The 26,996-nt window shown below is 40.8% G+C and overlaps 1 protein-coding gene across 1 annotated transcript in view; it reads right to left on the bottom strand.

Moving 5' to 3' along the window:
• Positions 1–26,996, bottom strand: part of HMG20A (high mobility group 20A) — a 154,064-nt gene that overhangs the window by 60,244 nt on the left and 66,824 nt on the right. Inside the window, exon 2 of the mRNA XM_080667406.1 lies at positions 24,854–24,944. Within this exon, the coding sequence (XP_080523532.1) occupies positions 24,854–24,942 (89 nt within the window). The 5' untranslated portion in view covers positions 24,943–24,944. The remainder of the gene's footprint in view (positions 1–24,853; positions 24,945–26,996) is intronic.

Genomic DNA, 26,996 nt, shown 5'->3' with positions numbered 1-26,996 from the left:
TGCTGGTGGGAATGCAGACTGGTGCAGCCATTGTGGAGAACAGTATAAAGTTTCCTCAAAAAACTAAAATTGTAACTCCCATTTGACCCAGTGATCCCACTTCTAGGAATATATCCCAAGAAACTAGAAACATGAATCAGAAAGGATATATGCACCCCTATGTTCGTAGCAGCACAATTCACCATAGCTAAGATTTGGAAACAGCCTAAGTGCCCATCAGATGAGTGGATTAAAAAACTGTGGTACATCTACACAATGGAATACTACGCTGCGGTAAAAAAGAAGGAGTTCTTACCATTTGCAACAACATGGATGGAGATGGACAGCATTATGTTAAGTGAAATAAGCCAGGCAGAGAAAGATAAATATCACATGATCTTACTCATTTGTGGACTATAATGAACAAAATAAATGGATGAACAAAAACAGATCCAGAGACAGAGAAACATCAATCAGAATGTCATACCTCAGGGAAGGTAGGGGAGGGTGGGGGTAAGGGCGAGAGATCAACCAAGGGACCTATATGTATGCATATAAGCCTAATCAATGGACACAGACAACAGGGGGGTGGGCGCATGAATGGGAGGTGGGGGGTAATGGGGGAATAAGGACACATATGTAATACCTTAATCAATAAAGAAATTAAAAAAATAAACAATGAGTGGGATACCAGAGAGATCAAAGAGGAAATAAAAAGCATCATGGCAACAAATGACATTGAAAACACAACAATCCAAAATCTATGGGACACAGTGAAAGCAGTCTTGAGAGGGAAGTTCATAGCTCTACAGGCCTACCTCAAAAAACAAGAAAAACTGATAGTAATTATCTAACCCTACAACTGAAAGAGTTAGAAAGAGAGCAATAAGAAAAGGCCAGTGTAATCAGAAGGAAGGAAATAACGATCAGAGCGAAGATAAACAACATAGAGACCAAAAATACAATACAAAAGATCAAGAAAACCAAGAGCTGGTTCTTTGAAAGGATAAACAAGATTGATGAACCTCTAGCCAGGCCCACCAAGAAGCAAAGAGAGAGGACCCAAATGAACAAAATCAGAAATGAAAGAGGTGAAATAACAACCGATCCCACAGAAATACAAAGGATTATGAAAAAACTAGAGGCCTGGTGCACGGAATTCGTGCATAGGGTGTGTGTGTCCCTCAAGCCCAGCCTGCACCCTCTCTAATCTGGGATACCTCTCACAATCCAGGACTTCTGGCTCCCAACTGTTCGCCTGCCTGCCTGACTGATTGCCCATAACTCCTTCTGCCTGCCAGTCTGATCAGCCCCTAACTACTCCCCTGCCAGCCTGATCGACACCTAACTACGCCCCTGCTGGCCCGATTGCAACTAACTGCCCTCCCCTGCCTTCCTGGTCGCCCCTAACTGTCTTCCCCTACAGGACTGGTCGCCCCCAACTGCTCCCCTCTGCTGGCCCGGTCACCACTAACTGCCCTCCCTTTCCAGCCTGGTCTTTGCCAACTGCCCTCCCCGGAAGGACGGGTTACCCCCCAACTGCCCTCCCCTGCTGGACTGGTCCCCCCCAACTGCTGTCCCCTGCAGGCCTGGTCCCCCCCAATTGCCCTCCCCTGCAGTCCTGGTCCCCCCCAAAGGCCCTCCCCTGTTGGCCTTATTGCCCACAACTGCCCTTCCCTGCCAGCCATCTTGTGTCCACATGGAGACAGCCATCTTTGACCACATGGGGGCGGCCATCTTGTGTGTTGGAGTGGTGTTCAATTTGCATATTACCTCTTTATTATATAGGATAGTATAAACAACTCTATTCCAACAAAATGGACAACCAAGATGAAATGGACATATTCTTAGAAAAATATAAGCTCCCAAAACTCAACCTAGAAGAATAAAAAAAACATGCATAGGCTGATAATTACCGAAGAAATTGAAAGAGTAATAAAAAATCTTCCAGCAAACAATAGACCTGGTTCGGACTGCTTTACAGGGGAGTTCTACCAAGCATTCAAAGAGGAACTAAAACGTATCCTCCTCAGACTATTCAAAAAAATTCAAGAGGAAGGCACAATTGCAAGATCTTTCTATGAAGCCAGCATTACCCTAATCCCAAAACTAGATAAAGACACCAAAAAAAAAAAAAGAGAGAGAGAACTACAGGCCAATATCCTTGATGAATATAGATGTTAAAATCCTCAACAAAATTCTAGCACATCGGATTCAGCAATACAATAGAAAGATCATACACCATGACCAAGTGGGATTTATTCCAGGGATGCAAGGATGGTACAATATCTGCAAATCAATAAATGTGATACATCACATAAACAAACTGAGAGACAAAAATCATATAATCATATCAATTGATGCAGAAAAAGTATTTGACAAAATCCAACACCCTTTCTTGATAAAAACTCAGCAAAGTGGGAATAGAGGGATCATACCTCAACATAATAAAAGCCTTATATGACAAACCTACAGCCAACATCATACTCAATAGAAAAAACCTAAACCCACTTCCCCTAAGAACAGGAACAAGATAAGGATGCCCACTTTAACCACTCCTGTTTGCCATAGTACTAGAAGTAATAGGCATAGCAATCTGAAAGAAGAAGAAATAAAAGGCATCCAAATTGGAATAGAAGAGGTAAAGCTGTCCTTATTCTCAGATGACATGATACTATATGTAGAAAACCCCAAAGACTCAATCAAAAAACTACTAACCCTAATAAATGAATTTGGCGATGTAGCAGGATACAAAATTAATGCCCAGAAATCTATGGCCTTTTTATACACCAATAATGAACTCATAGAAAGAGAAATGAAAAAAAAAAAACAATCCCATTCACCATTGCACCAAAAAAAATTAAGATATCTAGGAATAAATTTAACTAAGGATATAAAAGACCAGTACTTGGAAAACTACAGGACATAGAAAAAAGAGAGAGAGGAAGACATAAACCAACAGAAGAACATACCATGTTCAGGGATTAGTAGAATCAACATCATTAAAATGTCCATACTACCTAAAGCAATCTATAGATTCAATGCAATACCTATTATAACACCAATGACATATTTCAAAGATTTAGAACAAACCCTCCAAAAATTCATCTGGAATAAAAAAAGAACCCAAATAGCCAAAGTTATCCTGAGAAAGAAGAACAAAGTTGGAGGGATCACAATACCAGACATCAAGCTATATTACCAAGCCATGGTTCTCAAAACTTTCTGGTACTGACACAAGAACAGACATATAGACCAATGCAACAGAACAGAGAACCCAGAAATTGACCCAAGCCATTATACTTAATTAATATTTGACAAAGAAGGCAAGAGCATACAATGTAGTCAAAACAGTCTCTTTAATAAATGGTGCTGGGAAATTTGGTAAGATACATGCAAAAAAAATGAAACTAGATCACCAACTTATACCATACACAAAAGCAAACTCAAAATGGCTAAAGGACTTGAATATAAGATGGGAGACCATAAAAATCCTATAAGAGTCCATAGGCACAAAATTGCAGACAGATGTCATAGGCAAGGGAGACTAAGGAGAAAATAAACAAATGAGACTACAGCAAAATAAAAAGCTTTTGCATAGCAAAAGAAACCATCAACAAAACAAGAAAACCCACTACATGGGAGAACATATTTGCCAATGTTATCTCCGATAAGGGTTTAATCCCCAACATTTACAGGGAACTCATACAACTTAACAAAAGGAAGATAAACAAATCAAAAAATGGGCAAAGGATCTAAATAGATACTTTTTGAAAGAGGACATTCGGAAATCCAAGAGACATGAAAACATGCTCAAAGTCACTAATCATCCCAGAGATGCAAATCAAAATAACAATGAGATACCACCTCACACCTGTCAGAATGGCTATCATCAACAAATCAACAAACGACAAGTTCAGGAGAGGATGGGAAGAAAAAGGAACCCTCCTTAACTGTTGGGAATGTAGACTGGTGCAGCCACTGTGGAAAACAGTATGGCGTTTCCTCAAAAATTTAAAAATGGAACTGCCATTTGACCCAGTAATACCACTTTTACGAATATATCCCAAGAAAACAGAAACACCAATCAGAAAGGATATATGCACCCCTATGTTCATAGCAGCACAATTTACAATAACTAAGGTTTGGAAACAGCCTAAATGCCCATCAGCAGATGAGTGGATTAGAAAACTATGGTACATTTACAGAATGGAATACTACGCTGCTCTAAAAAAGAAGAAATTCTTCCATTTGCAGCAGCATTGATGGAACTGGAGAGCATATGCTAAGTGAAATAAGCCAGTCAGTGAAAGAAAAATACCACATGATCTCACTCATTTATGGATAATAAAGAACATTATAACCTGATGAACAAAAAGATAGATACAGAGGCAGAGAAGCATTGAACAGACTGTCAAACTACAGTGGGAAGGCTGGGGAGGGGAGGGGGGATTAAGATATCAAGCAAAGGATTTATAAGCATAACTAATGGACACAAGACACTGGGGGTAGGGGAGGCTGGGGGAAGGTCAATGGGGGAAAAAAAGGAGACATATGTACTACTATTTGTAATACTTGAAACAAAAACAAAAACAAAAAGCCCAAGTGACCTTTATGGCAGAATGACCAGACGGATGGGTCCCTATGATGCGCACTGACCACCAGGGGGCAGACGCTCAATGCAGAAGCTACCCCCTGGTAGTCAGTGTGCTCCCAAAGGGGGAGTGCAGCTCAGCCAGAAGCCGGGCTTATGGCTGGTGAGTGCAGCGGAGGTGGTGGGAGCCTCTCCTGCCTTGCAGAAGTGCTAAGGAGCAGAGATTTGAATGGTAAGGAGCAAGGGCTCCAGGACTGCAAGAGAGATGTCCAACTGTCAGTTTAGGCCCGCTCCCTGTGGGACATCCCCTGAGGGGTCCGGGACCGCAAGAGGGTGCAGGCCACGCTGAGGGATCCCCTCCTAGTGCTAAAATTTCGTGCACTGAGCCTCTAGTATGGAATGAAAAAAGATCCTGAATAGCCGCAGCAATCCTGAGAAAGAAGAACAAAGTTGGAGGTATGACAATACCAGATATCAATGTATATTACAAAGCCACTATTTTCAAACTGCCTGGCACTGGTACAGGAACAGACATACAGACCAATGGAACAGAACAGAGAACCCAGAATTGACTTAAGCCATTATGCTCAATTAATATTTGACAAAGGGGTCAAGAGCATACAATGGAGTCAAGAAAGTCTCCTCAATAAACGGTGCTGGGAAAATTGGACAGATACATGCAAAAAAAATGAAACTAGACCACCAATGTATACCATACACAAAAATATACTCAAAATGGATGAAGACTTAAACATAAGATGAGAAACCATAAAAATCTTAAAAGAATCCATAGATAGCAAAATATCAGACATATCTCATAGCAATATGTTTACTGATATATCCTAGGGCAATGGAAACTAAGGAGAAAATAAACAAATGGGACTACATCAAAATAAAAAGCTTCTGCACAGCAAAAGAAACCATCAACAAAACTACAAGAAAGCCCACTATAGGGGAGAACATATTTGCCAATGTTATCTCCAATAAGGAGTTACTAGTGATCTCAAATATTTACAGGGAACACATACAACTCAACAAAAGGATAAACAATCCAATCAAAAAATGGGCAAAGTACCTAAATAGACACTTTTCAAAAGAGGACATATAGAAGGCCAAGAGACATATGAAAACACTAGAGGCCTGGTGCACAAAATTCGTGCACGGGGGGGGGGGGAGTGTGTCCTTCAGCCCAGCCTGCACCCTCTCCAATCTGGGACCCCAGGACTGCTGGCTCCCAACTGCTCGCCTGCCTGCCTTCCTGATTGCCCCTAACCGTTCTGCCTGCCAGCCTGATCACCCCCTAACTACTCCCCTGCCAGCCTGATTGATGCCTAACTGCTCTCCTGCCAGCCTGTTTGCCCCTAACTATGCTCCCCTGCAGGCCTTGTCCCCCCCAACTGCTCTCCCATGCAGGTCTGGGTCCCCCCCAACTGCCCTCCCCTGCAGGCCTGGTCACCCCTACCTGCCCTCCCCTGCAGGCCAGGTACCCCCCAATTGCTCTCCCCTGCAGGCCTGGGTCCCTCCCACCTGCCTTTCCCTACAGGCCTGGTTGCCCCCAACTTCCCTCCTCTGCTGGCTTGGTCACCCCTAACTGCCCTCCCCTGTAGGCTTGATCACCCCCAACTGCCCTCCCCTGCAGGCCTGGTCCCTCCCAACTGCCCTCCCCTGCTGGCCTGATCACCCACAACTGCCCTCCCTTGCAGGCCTGGTTCCTCCCAACTGCCCTCCCCTACTGGCCATCTTGTGGTGGCCATCTGGTGTCCACATGGGGGCAGGATCTCTGACCACATGGGGGCAGCCATCTTGTGTGTTGGAGTGACGGTCAATCTGCATATTACTCTTTTATTAGATAGGATAGAGGCCTGGTGTATGGGTGGGGGCCAGCTGGTTTGCCCTGAAGGGTGTCTTGGATCAGGGTGGGGGTTCCCTTGGGGCGTGAGGCGGCCTGGGCAAGGGGCCTGTGGTGGTTTGCAGGCTGGCCACGCCCCCTGGCGACCCAAGCGGAGGCCCTGGTATCTGGGGTTTATTTATCTTCTACAATTGAAACTTTGTAGCCTGGAGCGGAGCCAAGCCTTCTGCTTGCTCCATGGTGGCAGCCATTTCTATTGGGATTTATGTATCTTCTATAATTGAAACTTTGTAGCCTTAAGCGAGGCCTGGGCTGGCCAGGGTGTGCGGAAAGCTTGGCTTCCTCCATTGCCAGGGGCAACCCTAGCCTTCTGCTCTTTCCATCTCCGTGGCTGCCGCCATTTCTGTTTGGGTTTATGTATCTTCTATCATTGAAACTTTGTAGCCTTGAGTGGAGGCCTAGGCCGGCAGGGCAGGCAGAAAGCTTGGCTTCCTCCATTGCCGGGGAAACCCAAGCCTCCCTCCTGCTCTCTGTGGCCATAGCCATCTTGGTTGGGTTTATTTGCATATTTGCTCCTGATTGGCTGGTGGGTGTGGCTGGTGGGCATGGCTTGTGGGTGTAGCGGAGTGATGGTTAATTTGCATATTACTCTTTTATTAGATATGATATCTGAGGGATTCAAATCAAAATAATAATGAGGTGCCATCTCACACTTGTCAGAATCGCTATGTTCAACAAATCCTCAAATGATAAGTGCTAGCAAGGATGCAGAGAAAAAGGAACCCTCTTGTACCACTGATGGAAATGCAGACTAGTGGAAACACTGTGGAAAACAGTATAGCGTTTAATCAAAAAATTAAAAATGTAACTCCCATTTGACCCAGTAATCCCACTTCTAGGACTATATCCCAAGAAATCAGAAAGGATATATACACTCCTATGTTCATAGCAGCACAATTTGTAATAGCTAAGATTTGGGAACAGCCTAAGTGCCCATCAGCAGATGAATGGATTAAAAAACTGTGGTATATCTACACAATGGAATACTATGCTGCTGTAAAAAAGAAGAAACTCTTACTATTTGCAACAACATGGATGGACCTGGAAAGCATTATGCTAAGTGAACTAAGGCAGTCAAGGAAAGATAAATAACACATGCTCTCACTTATTTGTAGAATATAATGAACAACATAAACTGATGAACAAAAATAGAGCCAGAGGAGAAAAAGTATTTTAGAATTTAATAGCAGTAATATTGTTATTTGCAGATTTTTAATATTTCCTATAACTTTTGTAATATTATACTATGTTAGTACAGTTTTGGTAATATTATATTTAAAATCTTTTTTTCTTGAAATATAAATGTTTATTGCATGTAATATCATATTTAATATAATTTTTTGAAATATTAATGTTTAGCCGAAACCGGTTTGGCTCAGTGGATAGAGCATCAGCCTGCGGACTGAAAGGTCGCAGGTTCGATTCCGGTCAAGGGCATGTACCTTGGTTGCGGGCACATCCCCAGTAGGAGTGTGCAGGAGGCAGCTGATGGATGTTTCTCTCTCATCGATGTTTCTAGCTCTCTATCCCTCTCCCTTCCTCTCTGTAAAATGTCAATAAAATATATTTTAAAAAATATTAATGTTTATTGCCTGTAACATTATATTTAAAAGCATTTTCTTGAAATATTGTTTATTGCATGTAACATTCTTATATTTAAAATTGATTTTCTTGAAATATTAATGTTTATTGCATGTTAAGCATGGTAACCTCCATCTTGTATAAAAACTTCTGTTTGAAATTCTCTGCTATTGTTAGATAGTCCCTAGTCCTGTACACTCTGTCATTGTGAACTCTGTCACTTTAAGACAGTCTCTTAAATGACTTCGTTTTTAGTTCAAATAATAGAAAAAGATAAACTTAACTGTCTGACCTTGCAAGCTAGCCATCCAATGTAATGGACTAAAATAGACCAATACCGATAACAATTATCATATTCTTATGTCAAGTACAAACTCATTATGTATTCAATGTTACAACTGTGAACAATAACTCACACAGAACTCTTTGTAATATCTGCAAACTAAGAGGCTCGAAAAGTATAAATACGGGAGACTTCCTGTAGGTGGTGCTCAGAGATTTGGAAGAGACACCTCCCTCTGGGCCACGCGCAATAAACGATTCCTAATTAATTGGCTTATTAAGGCATCTGGTATCTCATTTGCTGATTTATGATACAACCTTTGGAAGCCCCAGCGAGATAAGAAACAGGTGCCTACCCGCACCTAGTCTCGGACGCCTGGGATGAATGGCCTCCCTTGCCTGGATGCCAGGCCCTGAGGATCTCTAGGGGAGGTGCCACCTGATGAAGTGCCAGGGCCCCAGAGACGCTTCTCTGTGGTCGTGACAGCCAGACAAGGGACTCCTGACATGCCTCTGCATTCTTTTGGAATCATCAGAAAAAAAGCCTCCGGAGGTGGGTGAATTAGAATTCGATTAGGGAATTTTTTTTTTTTTTTTTTTTTTCAAATTTTTATTAAGGTATTACATGTGTACATATCTTATCATTGCCCCCGACCCCCACCCCACCCCCATATATGCCCTCACCCCCCAATGTTTTGCATCCGTTGGTTACTCTTATATACATGCATATAAGTCCTTCAGTTGATCTCTTATTTCCCCCACCTCTCCCTAACCTTACCACTGTAATTTGACAGTCTGTTTGATGCTTTACTGCCTCTGTAACTATCTTTTTGTTCATCAGTTTATAATGTTTTTCATTATCCCCAAATGAGTGGGATCATGTGGTATTTTTCTTTCATTGACTGGCTTATTTCACTTAGCATAATGTTCTCTAATTCCATCCAAGTGCCTACAAATGGTAGTAATTCCTTCTTTTTTACGGCAGCATAGTATTCCATTGTGTAGATGTACCATAGTTTTCTGATCCAGTCATCTGCTGATGGGCATTTAGGCTGTTTCCAAATCTTAGCTATTGTAAATTGTGCTGCTATGAACATAGGGGTGCATATATCCTTTCTGATTGGTGTTTCTGGTTTCTTAGGATATATTCCTAGGAGTGGGATTACTGGGTCAAATGGGAGTTCCATTTTCAGTTTTTTGAGGAAATTCCATACTGTTCTCCACAGTGGCTGCACCAGTCTGCATTCCCACCAGCAGTGCACGAGGGTTCCTTTTTCTCCGCATCCTCGCCAACACTTGTTGTTTGTTGATTTGTTGATGATAGCCATTCTGACAGGTGTGAGATGGTATCGCATTGTTGTTTTGATTTGCATCTCTCGGATAATTAGTGACTTTGAGCATGTTTTCATGTGTCTCTTGGCCTTCCTTCTGTCTTCTTTCGAAAAGCTTCTATTTAGGTCCGTTGCCCATTTTTTTATTGGATCATTTATCTTCCTTTTATTAAGTTGTATAAGCTGCCTGTAGATGTTGGAAATTAAACCTTTATCAGTGATACCATTTGCAAATATGTTCTCCCATACAGTGGGGTTTCTTGTTGTTTTGTTGATGGTTTCTTTTGCTGTGCAAAAGCTTTTTATTTTGATGTAGTCCCATTTGTTTATTTTCTGTTTGGCTTCCATTACCCTAGGGGCAGTATCACTGAAAAAGTTCTTTTGGCATATGTCTGAGATTTTGCTGCCTGTGGATTCCTCTAGTATTTTTATGGTTTCCCGTCTTATATTTAAGTCCTGTACCCATTTTGAGTTTATTTTTGTGTATGGTGTAAGTTGGTGATCTAGTTTCATTTTTTTGCATGTATCTGTCCAATTTTCCCAACACCATTTATTAAAGAGACTGTCTTGACTCCATTGTATGCTCATGCCTCCTTTGTCAAATATTAAATGCGCATATTGGTTTGGGTCGATATCTGGATTCTCTATTCTGTTCCATTGATCTATATGTCTGTTCTTGTGCCAGTACCAGGCTGTTTTGAGGACAGTGGCTTTGTAATACAGCTTGAAATCTGGTATTGAGATCCCTCCTACTTTATTCTTCTTTCTCAGGATTGCTGTGGCTATTCGGGGTCTTTTTTTATTCCAGATGAATTTTTGGAGAGTTCTTTCTAGGTCTGTGAAATACGCCGTTGGTATTTTAATGGGGAGTGCATTGAATCTATAGATTGCTTTGGGTAGTATGGACATTTTAATGATGTTGATTCTACCAATCCATGAACATGGTATGTTCTTCCATCTGTTTACATCTTCCTCTATCTCTTTTTTCAGTGTCCTGTAGTTTTCCGCATATAGGTCTTTTACCTCCTTGGTTAGGTTTATTCCTAAGTATCTTAATTTTTTTGGTGCGATGGAAAATGGGATTGCTTTTTTAGTCTCTCTTTCTGTAAGTTCATTGTTGGTGTATAGAAATGCCATAGATTTCTTGGTGTTAATTTTGTATCCTGCTACATTGCCGAATTCATTTATTAAGTCTGTTAGTTTTTTGATGGAGTCTTTCGGGTTTTTTATGTACAATATCATGTCATCTGCAAATAAGGACAGCTTTACTTCTTCTTTTCCAATTTGGATGCCTTTTATTTCTTCTTCTTGTCTAATTGCAGTGGCTAATACTTCCAGTACTATGTCAAACAGGAGTGGTGAGAGTGGGCATCCCTGTCTTGTTCCTGTTCTTAGGGGAAATGGTTTTAGTTTTTGCCCATTGAGTATGATGTTAGCTGTGGGTTTATCATATATAGCTTTTATGATGTTGAGGTATGATCCTTCTATTCCCACCTTGTTGAGAGTTTTTATCAAGAAAGGGTGTTGGATTTTGTCAAATGCTTTTTCTGCATCAATTGATATGACTATGTGATTTTTATCTCTCAATTTGTTTATGTGATGTATCACATTTATTGATTTGCGGATATTGAACCATCCTTGCATTCCTGGGATAAATCCTACTTGGTCATGGTGTATGATCTTTCTGATGTACTGCTGGATCCTATTTGCTAGAATTTTATTGAGGATTTTGGCATCTACATTCATGAGAGATATTGGCCTGTAATTCTCCTTCATTGTGTTGTCTTTATCTGGTTTTTGTATTAGGGTGATGCTGGCTTCATAGAAGGAGCTGGGAAGTGTTCCTTCCTCTTGAATTTTTTGGAATAGTCTGAGGAGGATAGGTTTTAGTTCTTCCTTGAATGTTTGGTAGAACTCTCCTGTGAAGCCGTCCGGCCCCGGGCTTTTGTTTGCCGGAAGCTCTTTGATGACTGCTTCAATTTCTTCCATAGTTACTGGCATGTTGAGCTGTTTAGATTCTTCCTGATTGAGTTTTGGAAGGTTATATTTTTCTAGGAATATGTCCATTTCCTCCAGGTTGTCCAGTTTGTTGGAATAGAGTTGTTCGTAGTAATTTTTAACAATCCTTTGTATTTCGGCGGGATCTGTTGTTATTTCACCTCTTTCATTTCTGATCTTGTTTATTTGGGTCCTCTCCCTTTGCTTCTTGGTGAGCCTGGCTAGAGGTTCATCAATCTTGTTTATCCTTTCAAAGAACCAGCTCTTGGTTTTGTTGATCTTTTGTATTGTTTCTTTGGTCTCTATGTCGTTTATCTGTGCTCTGATCTTTATTATTTCCTTCCTTCTGCTTACACTGGGCTTTTCTTGTTGCTCTTTTTCTAACTCTTTGAGTTGTTGGGTTAGGTAATTTATTACCCCTGTTTCTTGTTTTTTGCAGTAGGCTTGTAGAGCTATGAACTTCCCTCTCAAGACTGCTTTCGCTGTGTCCCATAGATTTTGGATTGTAGTGTTTTCATTGTCATTTGTTGTCATGATGTTTTTTATTTCTTCTTTGATCTCTCTGGTAACCCAGTCATGGTTTAATAGCATGCTGTTTAGTCTCCATGTGTTTGATTTCTTTGGGTTGTTTTTATTGTAGTTGATTTCCAGTTTTATGCCACTGTGGTCTGAGAAGATGCTTGATATGATTTCTATCTTCTTGAATTTGAAGAGACTTTGCCTATGTCCCAACATATGGTCTATCTTTGAAAATGACCCATGTGCACTTGAGAAGAATGTATATTCTGTGGCTTTGGGGTGAAATGTTCTGAAGATGTCAATTAATTCCATCTGGTCTAGTGAGTCATTTATGATTGATGTTTCTTTGCTGATGTTTTGTTTAGAGGATTTGTCCAATGGTGATAGTGGGGTATTAAAGTCTCCTACTATGATTGTATTGCTGTCAATGTCTCCCTTAATATCCTCCAGGAGTTTTTTTATGTATTTGGGTGCTCCTGTATTGGGTGCATATATGTTTACCAGAGTTATTTCTTCTTGTTGGATTGCTCCCTTTAGTATTATGAAATGGCCTTCCTTATCTCTTGTTATGTCCTTCAGTTTGAGATCTAATTTGTCAGAAATAAGTATTGCTACCCCAGCTTTTTTTTCAGTTCCATTTGCCTGGAAAACCTTTTTCCATCCCTTCACCCTCAGTCTGTGTGCGTCTTTTTTTCTGAGGTGGGTTTCTTGTAGACAGCAGATATATGGGTCGTGTTTTCTTATCCAATCTGTTACCCTATGTCTTTTGATTGGGGCATTTAATCCATTTACATTTAAAGTTATTATTGATAGGTACTTATTTGTCGCCATTCCTATTCTTTACCCCTGTGTTACTTCTTCGCTTCCTGTTTCTTTCTTTCTTTCTTTTTTTTTTTACAGTAGACCCTTTAGCATTTCTTGCATTGCTGGTTTTGTGGTAATAAATTCCCTTAGTCCTTTTTTGTCTGTGAAGCTCCTGATTTCACCTTCAATTTTGATTGACAGCCTTGCTGGGTACAGTATTCTTGGATTCAGCCCCTTCCTTTGCATGACTTTGTATATTTCATTCCATTCCCTTCTGGCCTGATGAGTTTCTGTTGAGAAATCAGTTGCTAGTCTGATGGGGGTTCCTTTGTATGTAACTTTCTGTCTCTCTCTTGCTGCTTTTAAGATTCTTACTTTGTCGTTGGTGTTTGCCAATTTAATTATAATGTGCCTTGGCGTCGGTCTTTTGGGGTTCATTTTGCTTGGGACTCTGTGAGCTTCTTGGATTTGTGTGGGTTTTTTCTTCCCTATATCTGGGAAATTTTCTGTCATTATTTCTTCAAAGAGGTTTTCTATTCCTTGCTCAGCTTCCTTTCCTTCTGGAACCCCTATTATGCGGATGTTGTTTTGTTTCGTGTTGTCCCAAAGTTCCCTTAGACTCTCCTCCTGCCTTTTAATTTTTTTTTCTAGAAGTTGCTTTTCTTGGGTATTTTTTTCCATCTTGTCTTCTAGCTCACTGATGCGGTCCTCTGCTTCTTCTAGTCTACTCTTGATGCTTTCTATTGAGTTCTTTACAGCAGCGATGTCATTTTTCATTTCTTCTTGGTTCTTCTTCATTTCCTCTTGGTTCTTGCTCATATTGTCGAATTTGTCTTCCATTCTTTTCAGCCACCTTATGACCATTTCTCTGAATACTTTTTCTGGAAGGTTGCTTGCCTCCATTTCGTTTACTTCCTTTTCTGGTGATGCCTGCTTTTCTTTCATATGCGGGCTGCTTCTTTGTCTCCCCATGGTCTCTCTTCTCTGGGTGTCTGGTTATGTAGTTCTCTCTCTCCTGGGTTGATTTAAAGGCACAAAATACAGCACTACCAGGTACAACTCACAAGGCACTGAACAGAAATGTATTCACGATATTAATAACCTCCAATAAAGGTGACCACCAGAGAAAGGCAAATTAGGTGATAGGAGAGAAAGAAGAAGAGGAAAAAAGAAAGAAAGAAAGAAAAAAAGAAAAAAGGAGTGTGAAAATGAAATTGGGAAAAGGGAAAGTAAAGAGAAAAAAAAAAGTAAGAGAGACAAGAAAGTGACTAAGAGAGAAAGGGGAACAGACTATATATATTGGGGATAAAACTCCAATAGAACAATCACTAATCCCGGCAAATGCCAGCAACAAGTGCCTGGGGATTAATACAAACTACAACACCAACTAATATGGATTGAGGCAAGGGAAAGCTGAAGCACAAAACAAACAAAAAAATAAACAAAAGAAGAATAAGCAAAACAATCTCACAAAAACAGCATAAAAATTGGATATAATCTACATTCAAGCAAACAACAACAAAAGGACAGAGAGAAGGACAAGTTTATGGATAGCTCAGACAGCGAAGGGAGAGGTGTATGTGGACTTGGAGCAGGGGATTAGAGATTAGATATGTAAGTAGGGTGAAATTTTAACAAGGGGTAAACAGAAAGAATAGGGAAAATCTAAAGCAGTAAAAGGGTAAGACAAACAGGACACTGAAAAGGGGGAGGTTAGGAAGAGAGTGATGGCCTAAAGGTAGAGTTGAGATAGAGTAAAACGATGCTAAAGGAAAGATAAAAAATAGAATGTAGAACCCTAATCCCAAAATAAAATGAAGAGAAAATAAAATGACACTTTAAAAAAAAAAAAGATAAAATAGCAGTAGTAATAATACGGATTGAAAATAAAAATGTAATCATTAAAAAGGTAAAATCAAGTGATGAAAAAAGAAAAAAAAGTTTCTTGATTAAAGGATGCAAAAAATGAAAATAAAAAAAAATAAAAAAATAAAAAAATAAAAGGTAAAAATAAAATGTGAAGTAGTGAAGGTCATTCACTTCCTCTGTTTTTCTGTTTGGCACGCCTGTTTCTCAGTCCAGACAGTATTGCAGTTCCCTGCGATCCACTGCTCTTCGGTGTTGTAAGCCAGTCCTGATTTTAAGCAGGCGGTGTGTCTTAATTTCTCGTATTCCTTTATTTTTGATTACGCAAGAGTCAATTTGTGATTCAGCCCCTGGGTGGCAGTGTTTCTGGATTGACTTCCGGGTCTATCTATGGCCTCTCTAGGCAGTGTTAGAGCCTTTTTTCTCTGTGGCACTGCCACCGGCCTGTGGGCGTGGTCTGCCTCAGAGCTGACTCTCTGATGGTCACTCCCCGCTCCGATCCCCAGGTTCCAGAAAAACAACTTTCCCCTGCAGTCTCCCAGGGTGTCCCCAACTGGGTGATCCTATGTATTGGGCTTAGTAATCAGAAGCAAGGATTTGAAGAGGAAAAAGCCCAAGTGTGCGAACTCCAGGACTGCGAGTAAACCCAGGCACAAAGGGAGCGCACGGGCTGCGCGTAAGTCTGGACAGCCTGAAATTCTTAGGGTGTCCCTGCACTTCAGATCAAAATGGGTTGCTTTTTAGAGTGCCCTTCTCTTAGCAGCTCTGAGGACCCCTTTCCACAATCACAGATCACGCCAGCCCCTACAGCCACGGATTTTTCTAGGCACAGACTTCCCTGGTCCTCCAGCTCCTGCAAAACGCGCGTTCCTCTCTCCCGCCGGGACCAGAGACCTCACCTTATCCCAGGCGAAATCTGACCTTTCCGTGGTGGAGTGTAGAGCTCCTCTGAACCCGTGTGCTTGCGCCAGTTGGGGAGCGTTGTTCTCCGATTAGGGAATTTTGAGTTCACTTTGCTGTTTGCTGTTTGGGACTAGCCACTTTGTTACCAAGAAGAGGGGCTGGACGCAGTCTTAACTCCTCCGGTAGGTTCTCACAGAGACGTTGGTCGAGAGTTTTAGGGTGTGGGTGCCAGGAGTGCCCCCACGTCCATTAGGGGAGTTGGGCATTGTTTCAATTATCTGCTCAGCTCCCATTTGGGCTAGTCTACTGAGAGAGTGTGAGTACGGATGTTTGTCTGTCTTGGCATAATTAACTGTTCATTAACTGGTCTATAAATATAAGTGTGAGAGCCTGTGTAAAAGCAGAAGCTACTTTGATTTATTCTGCACTTCTGTTGATTCGTCTGGCTAAAACATTTGATTTATTTAAGGCTGGGTGCTCTGGTGGACTGCAAAAACCCCCAAGCAGCTGCTGAGGATTTCCTTTTTCCCAGGGTTTTTTTGCTCTCTGTCAGAGAGGGAATCAGCCCACTTAGGTTTTTAGTTGATTTTACTGGCTGTAAGCCGCTCTGCTGGTGTCCTTGGATTCTCACTTATCTGGTTGTGCTAGATCAAGGCTGCAGTCTCTGCCAGGAAAGAGGACAGGTGGGAAGCAAGGGCCTGAAGCCCAAGCCACCACTGCAGGAGCGCTTTGCTATGTGCAAACCGTCTCTCCCTGCAGCCCCACCTGTGTTTGGCTCGCCACTAGGAATCAAGCAGTGATGAGAGACAGGCTTGGCAAGGCCCTGTAACTGATAAACAGGGATAACAGGAGAGATTAAAGGAAAAGCACTTTTCATGGACCGGAGAGCCTTCAGGACTTTCAGAAGCTCCTAGAGAGGAGTCTGAATGAGGGACTAGTCGAGACCCCGCTGGGTTAGGAATCATCAGTTAGGAGGCTGAATATTGAACTTAAAGACTGCGGTTTACTAGGCAGAGGTCCAAGTTCAGTTGTACAGGGGTTAAGCTGCCTGTGTACAGCAAAACAACTTTCTCCGATACCAGAATATATTTTAGGGAAATTGGACAGACTGTGTTTGTGGCTAGAAAGAAGAACCAGCCACCATGTACAGCCCTGACAGTGGCCTGCGGAAAACTGTGTAATAGACTTAGATGATGCCTGCGTCTTCATGGACAAAACTCCAGAGAGGCAAGGGTAGTTTTGCTTTGTGTGGGAAGGTAAAAATGGACTTTAGTCACCTCCAGGAGATGTTTGTATAGCCCTACCATGTGTCATATTTGGTAGCAGAAAATTTGACTGCCTGAAGGGGCCACAGTGCCAATGTTATACTTCATTATGTTAATATGTTACATTAACCTTTAATTGTCTTACAGATTTGAATGCAGTTGCCAAAAGGGCAGGTGCCCAAATGGGCAAGGAAAAATACCCATCAGGTTTTGGTCACTATTGAGAGACAGTTGGCAGCCTGTATACTGTGTTGCAGGCCTGTGTGACCATGCCCATGTCAAGGGTGGCACAAACCTCAACTTTAGGAAACTGGGGGAGGTCTGTATGGAACCGAGGGGAGTGGTTAAGTACCAGCCAGGAATAAAGCTCATGTAGAAGAGCTACTCCCTTAATCCGTTCTGACAGGGAGTGTTACCCCTCCCAGAGATCATATGTAGTTTAAGGACAAGTCAAGGAGGGGGAACACTACTACAGGGACAGCGGTGACTATCTATTTGAGTGTAAACACATTTTAAATTTCTTCTTGCCATTTAAAGACAGTTACTGTTTTGTTATAATACATTTAGAAAAATATTACTATGAAGAATCCATAAAAAAGACTGACAAGGAAAATCAGAAGATCTTAAAGCAGGTTATTGTATTTTTCTCCTTATATAATTCCTCCAAAATTTGGCAATGCTTAATAAATCATGACAATACATTTCTCTGCATAAATTCAATAAGACCAGTTTCCAATAGTGGTTTTATTGACCAAAAACTTTGACTGGAGTATCATATTTTAAAAATCCCTGTGTGAGCTCTGAAGACTTGAAGCCAATAAGAGTGCCATGGAGAAATCCTGGTATCCTACTTGGAAGCCCTGAAAATAGCAAGTGCTGAAGTATCAGGCCCATGCCCTAACTTCACTGGCAGTTGGTCAAAGTAGAAGGGGAGCAATAAGGGCTCCTTTGTGTCCCTGCGGAACCCACACACACACTGGGCCGCGACGAGTAGAAGGGCTACTGAGATGGGCCTTAAAGCCTAGGGCATGGCCCCAGCTAGAGCCACTGCAGGTGAGGAATTCACCTAACTCAGCAGATACTGCAGGCAGGTCTGACAACAGCTGGATGGCTTGGCTTCCCGGCCCTACAGGGTACACTAAGATTGAATCATGAAATTCCGGCAAAGGTAGTCAATTACCATTCTTGTTGTGTTTATGCAAACAACCAGGCCAAATTGAATACAATAGATAAATTGGTCTTGATTTGGCTCTTTTGATAAACATAGAGGTAATTTTGAGGAGAAAAATTCTATTTCAATAGAGGTTCAAAAAATTGAAATGTTTTCTTTCCCTTCCACCAGACTATTTGTTACAGTTTGTCTCCGCCAGGTCACAAGCCCACTTCCTTCTGTGCCCAGGCCTCATCGTCCCTCTGACAGACAGCAAGGATCTCTTGGCTCTGAGAGAAACCTCTGACCCACCTCAGCAGGAAGTAATTACAGAAGAATCCTGGAGTCCCCTTTCCCTGAAAAAATTCAGAGCCAGGATCCTTGAGGTAATATATAGTAGGCAGTTAGACAGACATGAGCAGGGCAATGATGATGCGCCAACTAGCACTAGCAGAGGTAACTAAGTATTTCCACCTCTACATATGCAAGACAAGGGGACTCCCCAGAAGCAAGAGGGCTCTAGGCTGCAGAGGAAGCAGCTAGGGAGGCGGCCCTAAAACCAGTGGGGCCTTTACAGATTCTAGCTACTCTTCCAGACCCTGACCTACCCACCTCACCAGCTTACATGAAAACCCAGTCTAGAAAAGCTGAAATCCATAACCAATCTTTACTCAAGTTCTTACAGGCTTTACAGTCTACCCGGAAAGCAATCCTAAAGCACGTCCAAGACACTCTGCCTGTGCCAACTTCTGACCTGGTCCATCCCTTTCGTCCTGATGACTCTGTGTGGGTAAAGAAATTTACCACTCAAGGATGGACTCCTACCTAGAGGGGACCACATACCATCATCCTGACCACTCCCACAGCAGTCAAGGTCGACGGGATCCCAACGTGGCTTAAGACAGCACAGGCAGAAGGATTCTCTAAAGATAAAACTTCCACATGTGCCATATTATTAATTATCTTTATAGGAATTAGTAAAGGAAACCTCAAAGCTGAGTAGGTTAGCAATGTTAACCACCCCCAAGAGTCAATGATTTGGGGAATGAAGCATAGTAACCTCCATCTTGTATAAAACTGCTGTTTGAAATTCTCTGCTATTGTTAGATAGTCCCTAGTCCTGTAAACTCTGTCATTGTAAACTCTGTCACTTTAAGACAGTCTCTTAAATGACTTTGTTTTTAGTTCAAATAATAGAAAAGATAAACTTAACTGTCTGACCTTGCAAGCCAGCCATCCAATGTAATAGACTAAAATAGACTAATACTGATAACAATTACCATATTCTTATGCCAAGTACAAACTCATTATGTATTCAAGGTTACAACTGTCTGTAACAATAACTCACACAGAGCCCTTTGTAATATCTGCAAACCAAGAGGCTCGAAAAGTATAAATACAGGAGACTTCCTGTATGGGGTGCTCAGAGATTTGGAAGAGACATTTCCCTCTGGGCCGTGTGCAATTAACAACTCCTAATTAATTGGCTCATTAAGGCATTTTGTATCTCATTCACTGATTTACGATACAACACATGTAATATTATTATATTTAAAACTGTTTTTCATGAAATATTAATGTTTATTGCATGTAACATTAAAAAATACACCAAAAAACTGGTGCATCTACACAATGGAATACTATGCTGCTGTGAAAAAGAAAGAACTCTTACCATTTGCAAGAACATGGATGGACCTGGAGAGCTAATCAAAATAAGCCAGTTCGAGAAAGATAATTATCACATGAACTCATTCATTTGTGGAATATAATGAACAACATAAAGTGATGAACAAAAATAGATCCAGAGACATAGAAGCATCGAACAGACCATCAAACCTCAGAGGGAAGGCAGTGGAGGGTAAAGGGGTGGTAAGAGACCAACTAAAGGACTTGTATGCATGCATATAAGCATAACCAGTCAACACAGACAATAGTGGGGGTGAAGGCCTGTGCTGGGGGGCAGGAGCATGCTGGGAGAGGTCAATGGGGGAAAAAGGAGACATATGTAATACCTTCAACAATAAAGGATTAATAAGAAAAAGAAAGAAAATGGCACAGCTAAAAGAAGTTCAAAAATGAAAAAATAGGATAAAACAAAACAAAAAAATTAAAAAAAACCCACAATAAATTTTAAAAAAGTGGTTATTTAACCAAGTAAAAAGTTGCAGATGTTATGTATGGTAGGCTAGAAAGTATACGTTAAATCTGAAGACTTAAAATTTGCTGGCAATTTTATGAAGTAGTTTTAGTGAAATTTTGGAAATAAAAACCAGATTACAGTAGACTTAGAAATGAATGAATGCAGATGCACATTGTTCTGAAAAATGAAAGAATTTATACTTTTCTGACCCTTTCAACAGAGATACAGTTTGATCTTGAGCTTTGTTTTCCAATACTTCAATCATTTTGGAATATCTTAGGCAGCTTTTCTCTTAGTGTCATTCTCATTTCAACTGTGCCATCAATTTTTAAGTTACTAACTCTTGCACATTCTTATTTCAGTAAAGCATGAGAACTGCATTTGAGGAAGAATAACAATCTTATGAATCCCTGACTGAAATAGACATGAAGTAGAAGGGAGTAGTAAAAGATATCAATTGCTTTGGAGATAACGAGCTGGATAAAGACTGAAAAAAAAAACAAACCAAAAAAAAACAACAACACAAAAAAGAGAAAAAAGGGCTCTTTTGTTTCTATGAATGAATTGTCCATGTTCTTAGCTAAAGCCAACAGCTCTTTCCTTTGTGTCCCAGATCCCTGTGGGGTGTATAGGGACTTCCCTGTCAGGAACTGGACCTTTATGGACACCAGGTATTAGATATGAGTAGTCGTAGGCATATAAGAGAGCTTATTGTAGACTATGTAGCCATAGCTAATAAGGAGCCATCACATAAAGCAGTCCTTACCACATAGCCGGACAAAGTAGCAGCCCTTACTAATACAGTAGCAAATACAGGAGCCATACCAAGCAGCCATTCACTGGCTGGTGAATAACACACTTTATACTAACATAGACAAAAGAGGCTTCTTGCCAAATAGTGACATCAATCTTTGGGTTATAGAAGGGCACGCCTGTGTAGTGTAGTAAGATTGCTGTATCCTTGCTTTTGTACCTGTGTCTGGTAAATTGGCCTTGGCCTCAAACATATGGCGTACTCTAGATAGGGCCCCCACATTCAAATTGGCCTTGAACATCTGGCGTACTCTGAACAGGGTTCCCACAATCTCACACTGGCTAGCCTACCTACTCCAAGACATGTTTTCAGCATTCTGCCCTCTCTGGCACCACCAATTCTTTCCTCTGTACTGGATTGACCTAACCAGTACACAAATGTGGCATTATTACTCTTATCTTAAAACAACAACAACAACAACAACACACACACACACACATTCTCTTCATCCTACTTTATTTTTCTCTTTTCCTTTTATAGAATTGTTTATAGTATTGACTTCATTGAAATAATTGTTTATACTTATTGCCTTCATTTTCTCTCCTAAAACCAACCAAAAGGAGACAGTGCTTACAACTCTTGTCAAGGTCACCAATAACCTCCACACTTAAATCTAATGTCATTTCTCAGTCCTCATCTTACCTGACCTTCCAGAAGTATTTGACCAATTGATCTAGTCCCCTCAATTTTTATGTGATTTCCAGGACCGTCCCCTCTGCCAGATCTGTTTTTTGTTTTTTTTCTGATATCCTTTTAGCTACCCCCTTAGTCTTTGCTGACTCTTCCTCTTCTGCCAGACTTCTAAATGCTGAAGTATCCCAGAGCTCAGGCATTTTCCATTTTCTATGTACACAATGCTCATATCTTCAGTGATCTCATTAAGTCTCATGGCTTTAAATGTTAGCTATATGTATCCTGATGACTGTCAAGTTTTTCTTTCGAGTCTAGACCTCCTCCAACTTCAGAACCTGATTATCAAGCTGCCTACTTGACTTCTCTGCATGGATAATCTTATACAAAATCTCCAAAACTGAGCTCCTAAAATTCCCTCCCATACCTGCTTAGTTTACCCATCTAAGTTAATTCCATCCCTTTATTCTCTTAGGCCAAAATCTTGGAGTTGTCTTTGACTGCTTTTTTCTCCCTTCTTATAGCTTATCTGGTCTTTCAGGGAAATCCTGTTTTCTTTACCTTCAAAATATATCTAGAATCCTATACTTCTCACTATTCCCCATTCCCATTATCTCTGAAACCCACTCCTGTGAGGTTTTTGACCCATGATTCCACCAAAAATACTCTTGTCAAAGTCACTAGTGATGTTCTTTAAGTCACTATCTCTCACTTGAATTATTTCAGGAGCCTAACTGGTCTCTTGCTTCAACCCCTGCTCCCTTCATTTTATTCTCAACATAATAGGGATCTTATAAAAAAAATAAGTCAGATCATATCATTCTGCTCAAAATCCTCCAATGCTTTCCCATCTCACTCAGAGTAACAGTTAAAGTGCTCACTTTGACCTCTAAGATCCTACAAGATCTAGTTCTTTGCTGCTCAAATATGGGCCTCACACCAGTAGCACAGCCATTACCTGGAAGCTCATTAAATGTAGAACCTCTCACACTAACTCAACTTTCTGACTCCAGAACCTACATTTTAATAAGCTCTGTAGGCAATTCATATGTACATTACAGATTGAGAAACACTGATGTAGTCCTCAATTACTCCTCTTTCCCTCGCATACTCTGCTCCAGCCACACTGGCCTCTTGGCTATTTCTAAAAGGTAGAAACATATCTACCTTTGGTAGTCATTCCTCCCTCTACCTAGAATAATTGCAGGCTAGTTACCTTCCTTCCTTCAGGCCTTTAATAAAGACATTTTCTCATTAAAGCCTTTCTGGGCCATCTTATCTAAAACTGTATCTACAGTTCTTTTAATCCACAGTTATTATCTTTAATCTATAGTTATTTTAATCTATACTTCTTATCAACATAGTATGTATTTTACTTATTTATCCTGTTTGTTTTTTTTTGTCTGACTTCCCTGGTAGGATTTGAGCTCTACAGGGGCTGGGATTTATGTCTGTTTTGATCACTGCTTACTATGGTACCTAGAACAGTGTCTGGTACATAGTAAACACTCAGAAAAGTTATTATTGAATGAATTGGATGTAGCAATAGGCAGACTTTAGCAAAGTCTTAGAGAACAAGACTGAATATAGTAAAGTAAGAGGCAGATATTAATGAGGTAGAAAATAAATTTGAAGAAAGGAAACAGAATTACAAAGTATACTCTATTTTAAAGAGCTCTAGCCAATATTAAAATAATTCATTTTGGGGATTAGCTAGCACTTCAGTCTATTAGTGAATATATTTCTTCTTTGGCAAATAATTTGTAAATAGAAAACATAAAAACTCAAGTGTAACAGATTTTTATGGGTTTCAAGTGTAGCCCTTTTTAAAAAAAATTAATTAAAAATTTTCCATCACCTTTGAAACCCATTAAGTTCTCTCCATTATACATCTTAATTATCTCCTAGCTTTCTTTCCCTATTCTCTGAGGCCTTTCTTTTTCTTTGTTATGGCCTTCCACAATTTATGAGAAGCACCTGGTAATTAAACCCCAAGACTGTTGGTTCCTTTGATTCAAACAGCTCCTCTGTTCAAACTTTGGGACAAGATAACCTACTCTCAAGCTACATTCTGACCCCCCCCTCCTCCCTGCTGTTTTAACATCTCAGGGATAGTTCTCACCAAGGAGTCTCTACTTAGTAGAAAGTTCAAACAAGCTTCTTTTGAACTCTTCATAACTTTTGCTCTGAGCATGTTTTACTGGGAAAAATACTGATAAGACACCTCCTTAGGACATCTGCTGGATTGTCTCCTGGAAAGCATACAAACTAACTTTTCAAGACAACCCCCTGGTATCTGCTCACCTTCAACAGAATCCCCCTTCCTTCCTTGTCGCTTAGCAACTGCAATTGCTTGCTCTTTAAAAGCAGAAGCCTCTCTTTGTTCCCTGCCCTGTATTTACTAGCAATACATTGGCCCTTTCCTCTCTTGGAAAGTAAAATAAATTTTATCTCTGCATCTCTTCTCTTAGTTGTGAATTTCTTCACCGCTTCCATGACCGTCACTGGCTAAAGCTTAACACCCTCTATGCCCTCTTTCACCTCCATCCATCCCCCGCCACTTCTGTAATCACCACTCTGCTGCCCAAGTACATAGTTCTCTAGCCCTTTTCTATATGCCTTTACTTATCTGTGCAAACATAGCAAAGTAATGATATAGGAGAATAAAAAAGAAGTCAGCTATAGCTCCTAGGCACCTTGAAGAAAGAACCATATTTTAAAAAATCTGATCTTAAAAAAAAAATCAGATCTCTGGGGGAAAATTGTCTTGATATCTGTGGCAACTCAAACAGAAAATGCATTTCATTTTCAGAGGTAATCCTGCGACAGATATTTCCTTAAAGCTGACTATGTAATTCTCTTAACCGTGAGTTGCTGATGTTTGTTAGACCCCACATATTACTGTTCACAGGAGCCAGAACACTGCAAGTGACAGCTGAATGCAGATTATAATAGTTCTCTCTTTACGAAGTGCAACAACCTACCTTCTATTCTTATGATATAAACTGCCTCTTTAGCACCTATACTATGTCAGAAGCTTTGTTTTGAAGCCTAGGCAGAGGCACAGTGTCCCAATGCAGCTGCTTACCGGGTTGTAGCCAGATCACTATTCTCCTTGGAGCCATCTTCCTCTGCATAAACGGGAGGCATGGTGGAACTAGTCATCAAAGTTTCCATCTCTAAAAGAAAGAGAAAATAAAAAATAATTAATGGCTTAATTACTTCCAGTGCAAGTTTCACTACTTTAAGAGCCAACCTTCCTTAACTTTATCACATCAGCAGCAGAATAGAAACTGACCTGATTATTTATCTTCTTGATTCGGACATATCAATTTAAACTCTATGGTTAAAGAATGGGCTTTTAATGGATAAAGCCTCAGCCTGCAGACTGAAGGGTCCCAGGTTGAATTCTGGTCAAGGGCACATGCCTGGTTTTCGGGCTTGATCCCCAGTGGGGGGCGTGCAGTAGGCAGCTGATCAATGATTCTCTCTCATCATTGATGTTTCTATCTCTCTCTCCCTCTCCCTTCCTCTCTAAAATCAATAAAAATATGCTAAAAAAATGGGCTTCCAATCCTGGTCTTAATCAACTGAACAGACTTAAAATAGTTAGATTTTTTTTTTTTTTACAACCCAGACACAGTATGGACAATTCCTTTTTTGTTTATTCAGAATATCTTTAAAAGTATTCTTCATTTCCTGTAGAAATTGTTAAGCGGTACTGCAACCCTGAGCAAGTTATTCAACCTATTTGAGATACAATCTCATTATCTTAGACAAAATTACTGACCTACACACAGGATTATTATAAAGGATTAAACTGAAAGTACTTCCTAAACAGAGAAAGGCTAATAGATGGTAAGTGGTTTGAGTATCTATAATAATAAAAGCGTAATATGCTAATTAGACCGGACGTCCTTCTGGACAAAGTGGCAACTGCGAGGGCAGCTCAGGTCCCAGGTGCCTGCTGGCGGCCAGAGGGAAGCCAGTGGCCAGAGGAAAGCCGGTGCCGGAAGCCGGGGGGAAGGAAGGCATACTCTTGCACGATTTTCGTGCATCAGGCCTCTAGTAGTTACTATATAAAGAAAGGTATTGTTATTATAGCATTACCAACTCTCACTCCCAAATAAATTATCCTTAGATTAAATGATGACAAACTGAGCCCTCTAATGAAGCATAACATCCATCTTGTATAAAAAACTGCTGTTTGAAACTCTCTGCTATTGTTAGATAGTCCCTAGTCCTGTAAACGCTGCCATTATAAACTCTTTCACTTTAAGACAGTCTGCTATTCTGTAAAATGACTTTGTTTTTAGTTCAAATAATAGAAAAAGATAAACTTAACTGTCTGACCTTGCAAACTAGCCATTTAATTTAATAGACTAAAATAGACTAATACTGATAACAATTCCCATATTCTTATGTCAAGTACAAACTCATTATGTATTCAAGGTTACAACTGTCTGAACAATAACTCACAAAGAGCCCTTTATAGTATCTGCAAACTAAGAGGCTCGAAAAGTATAAATACGGGAGACTTCCTGTAGGTGGCGCTCAGAGATTTGGAAGAGACACCTCCCTCTGGGCCACGCGCAATAAACGATTCCTAATTAATTGGCTTATTAAGGCATCTGGTATCTCATTTGCTGATTTATGATACAACCTTTGGAAGCCCCAGCGAGATAAGAAACAGGTGCCTACCCGCACCTAGTCTCGGACGCCTGGGATGAATGGCCTCCCTTGCCTGGATGCCAGGCCCTGAGGATCTCTAGGGGAGGTGCCACCTGATGAAGTGCCAGGGCCCCAGAGACGCTTCTCTGTGGTCGTGACAGCCAGACAAGGGACTCCTGACATGCCTCTGCATTCTTTTGGAATCATCAGAAAAAAAGCCTCCGGAGGTGGGTGAATTAGAATTCGATTAGGGAATTTTGAGTTCACTTTGCTGTTTGCTGTTTGGGACTAGCCACATTGTTACCAAGAAGAGGGGCTGGACGCAGTCTTAACTCCTCCGGTAGGTTCTCACAGAGACGTTGGTCGAGAGTTTTAGGGTGTGGGTGCCAGGAGTGCCCCCACGTCCATTAGGGGAGTTGGGCATTGTTTCAATTATCTGCTCAGCTCCCATTTGGGCTAGTCTACTGAGAGAGTGTGAGTACGGATGTTTGTCTGTCTTGGCATAATTAACTGTTCATTAACTGGTTTATAAATATAAGTGTGAGAGCCTGTGTAAAAGC

The sequence above is a fragment of the Plecotus auritus genome (genome assembly GCF_963455305.1).
Source record: "Plecotus auritus genome assembly, chromosome: 1".
Classification (NCBI taxonomy): Eukaryota; Metazoa; Chordata; class Mammalia; order Chiroptera; family Vespertilionidae; genus Plecotus; species Plecotus auritus.
Note: the sequence above shows the minus strand (reverse complement) of the source record. Positions and strands in the feature narration are given on the sequence as shown.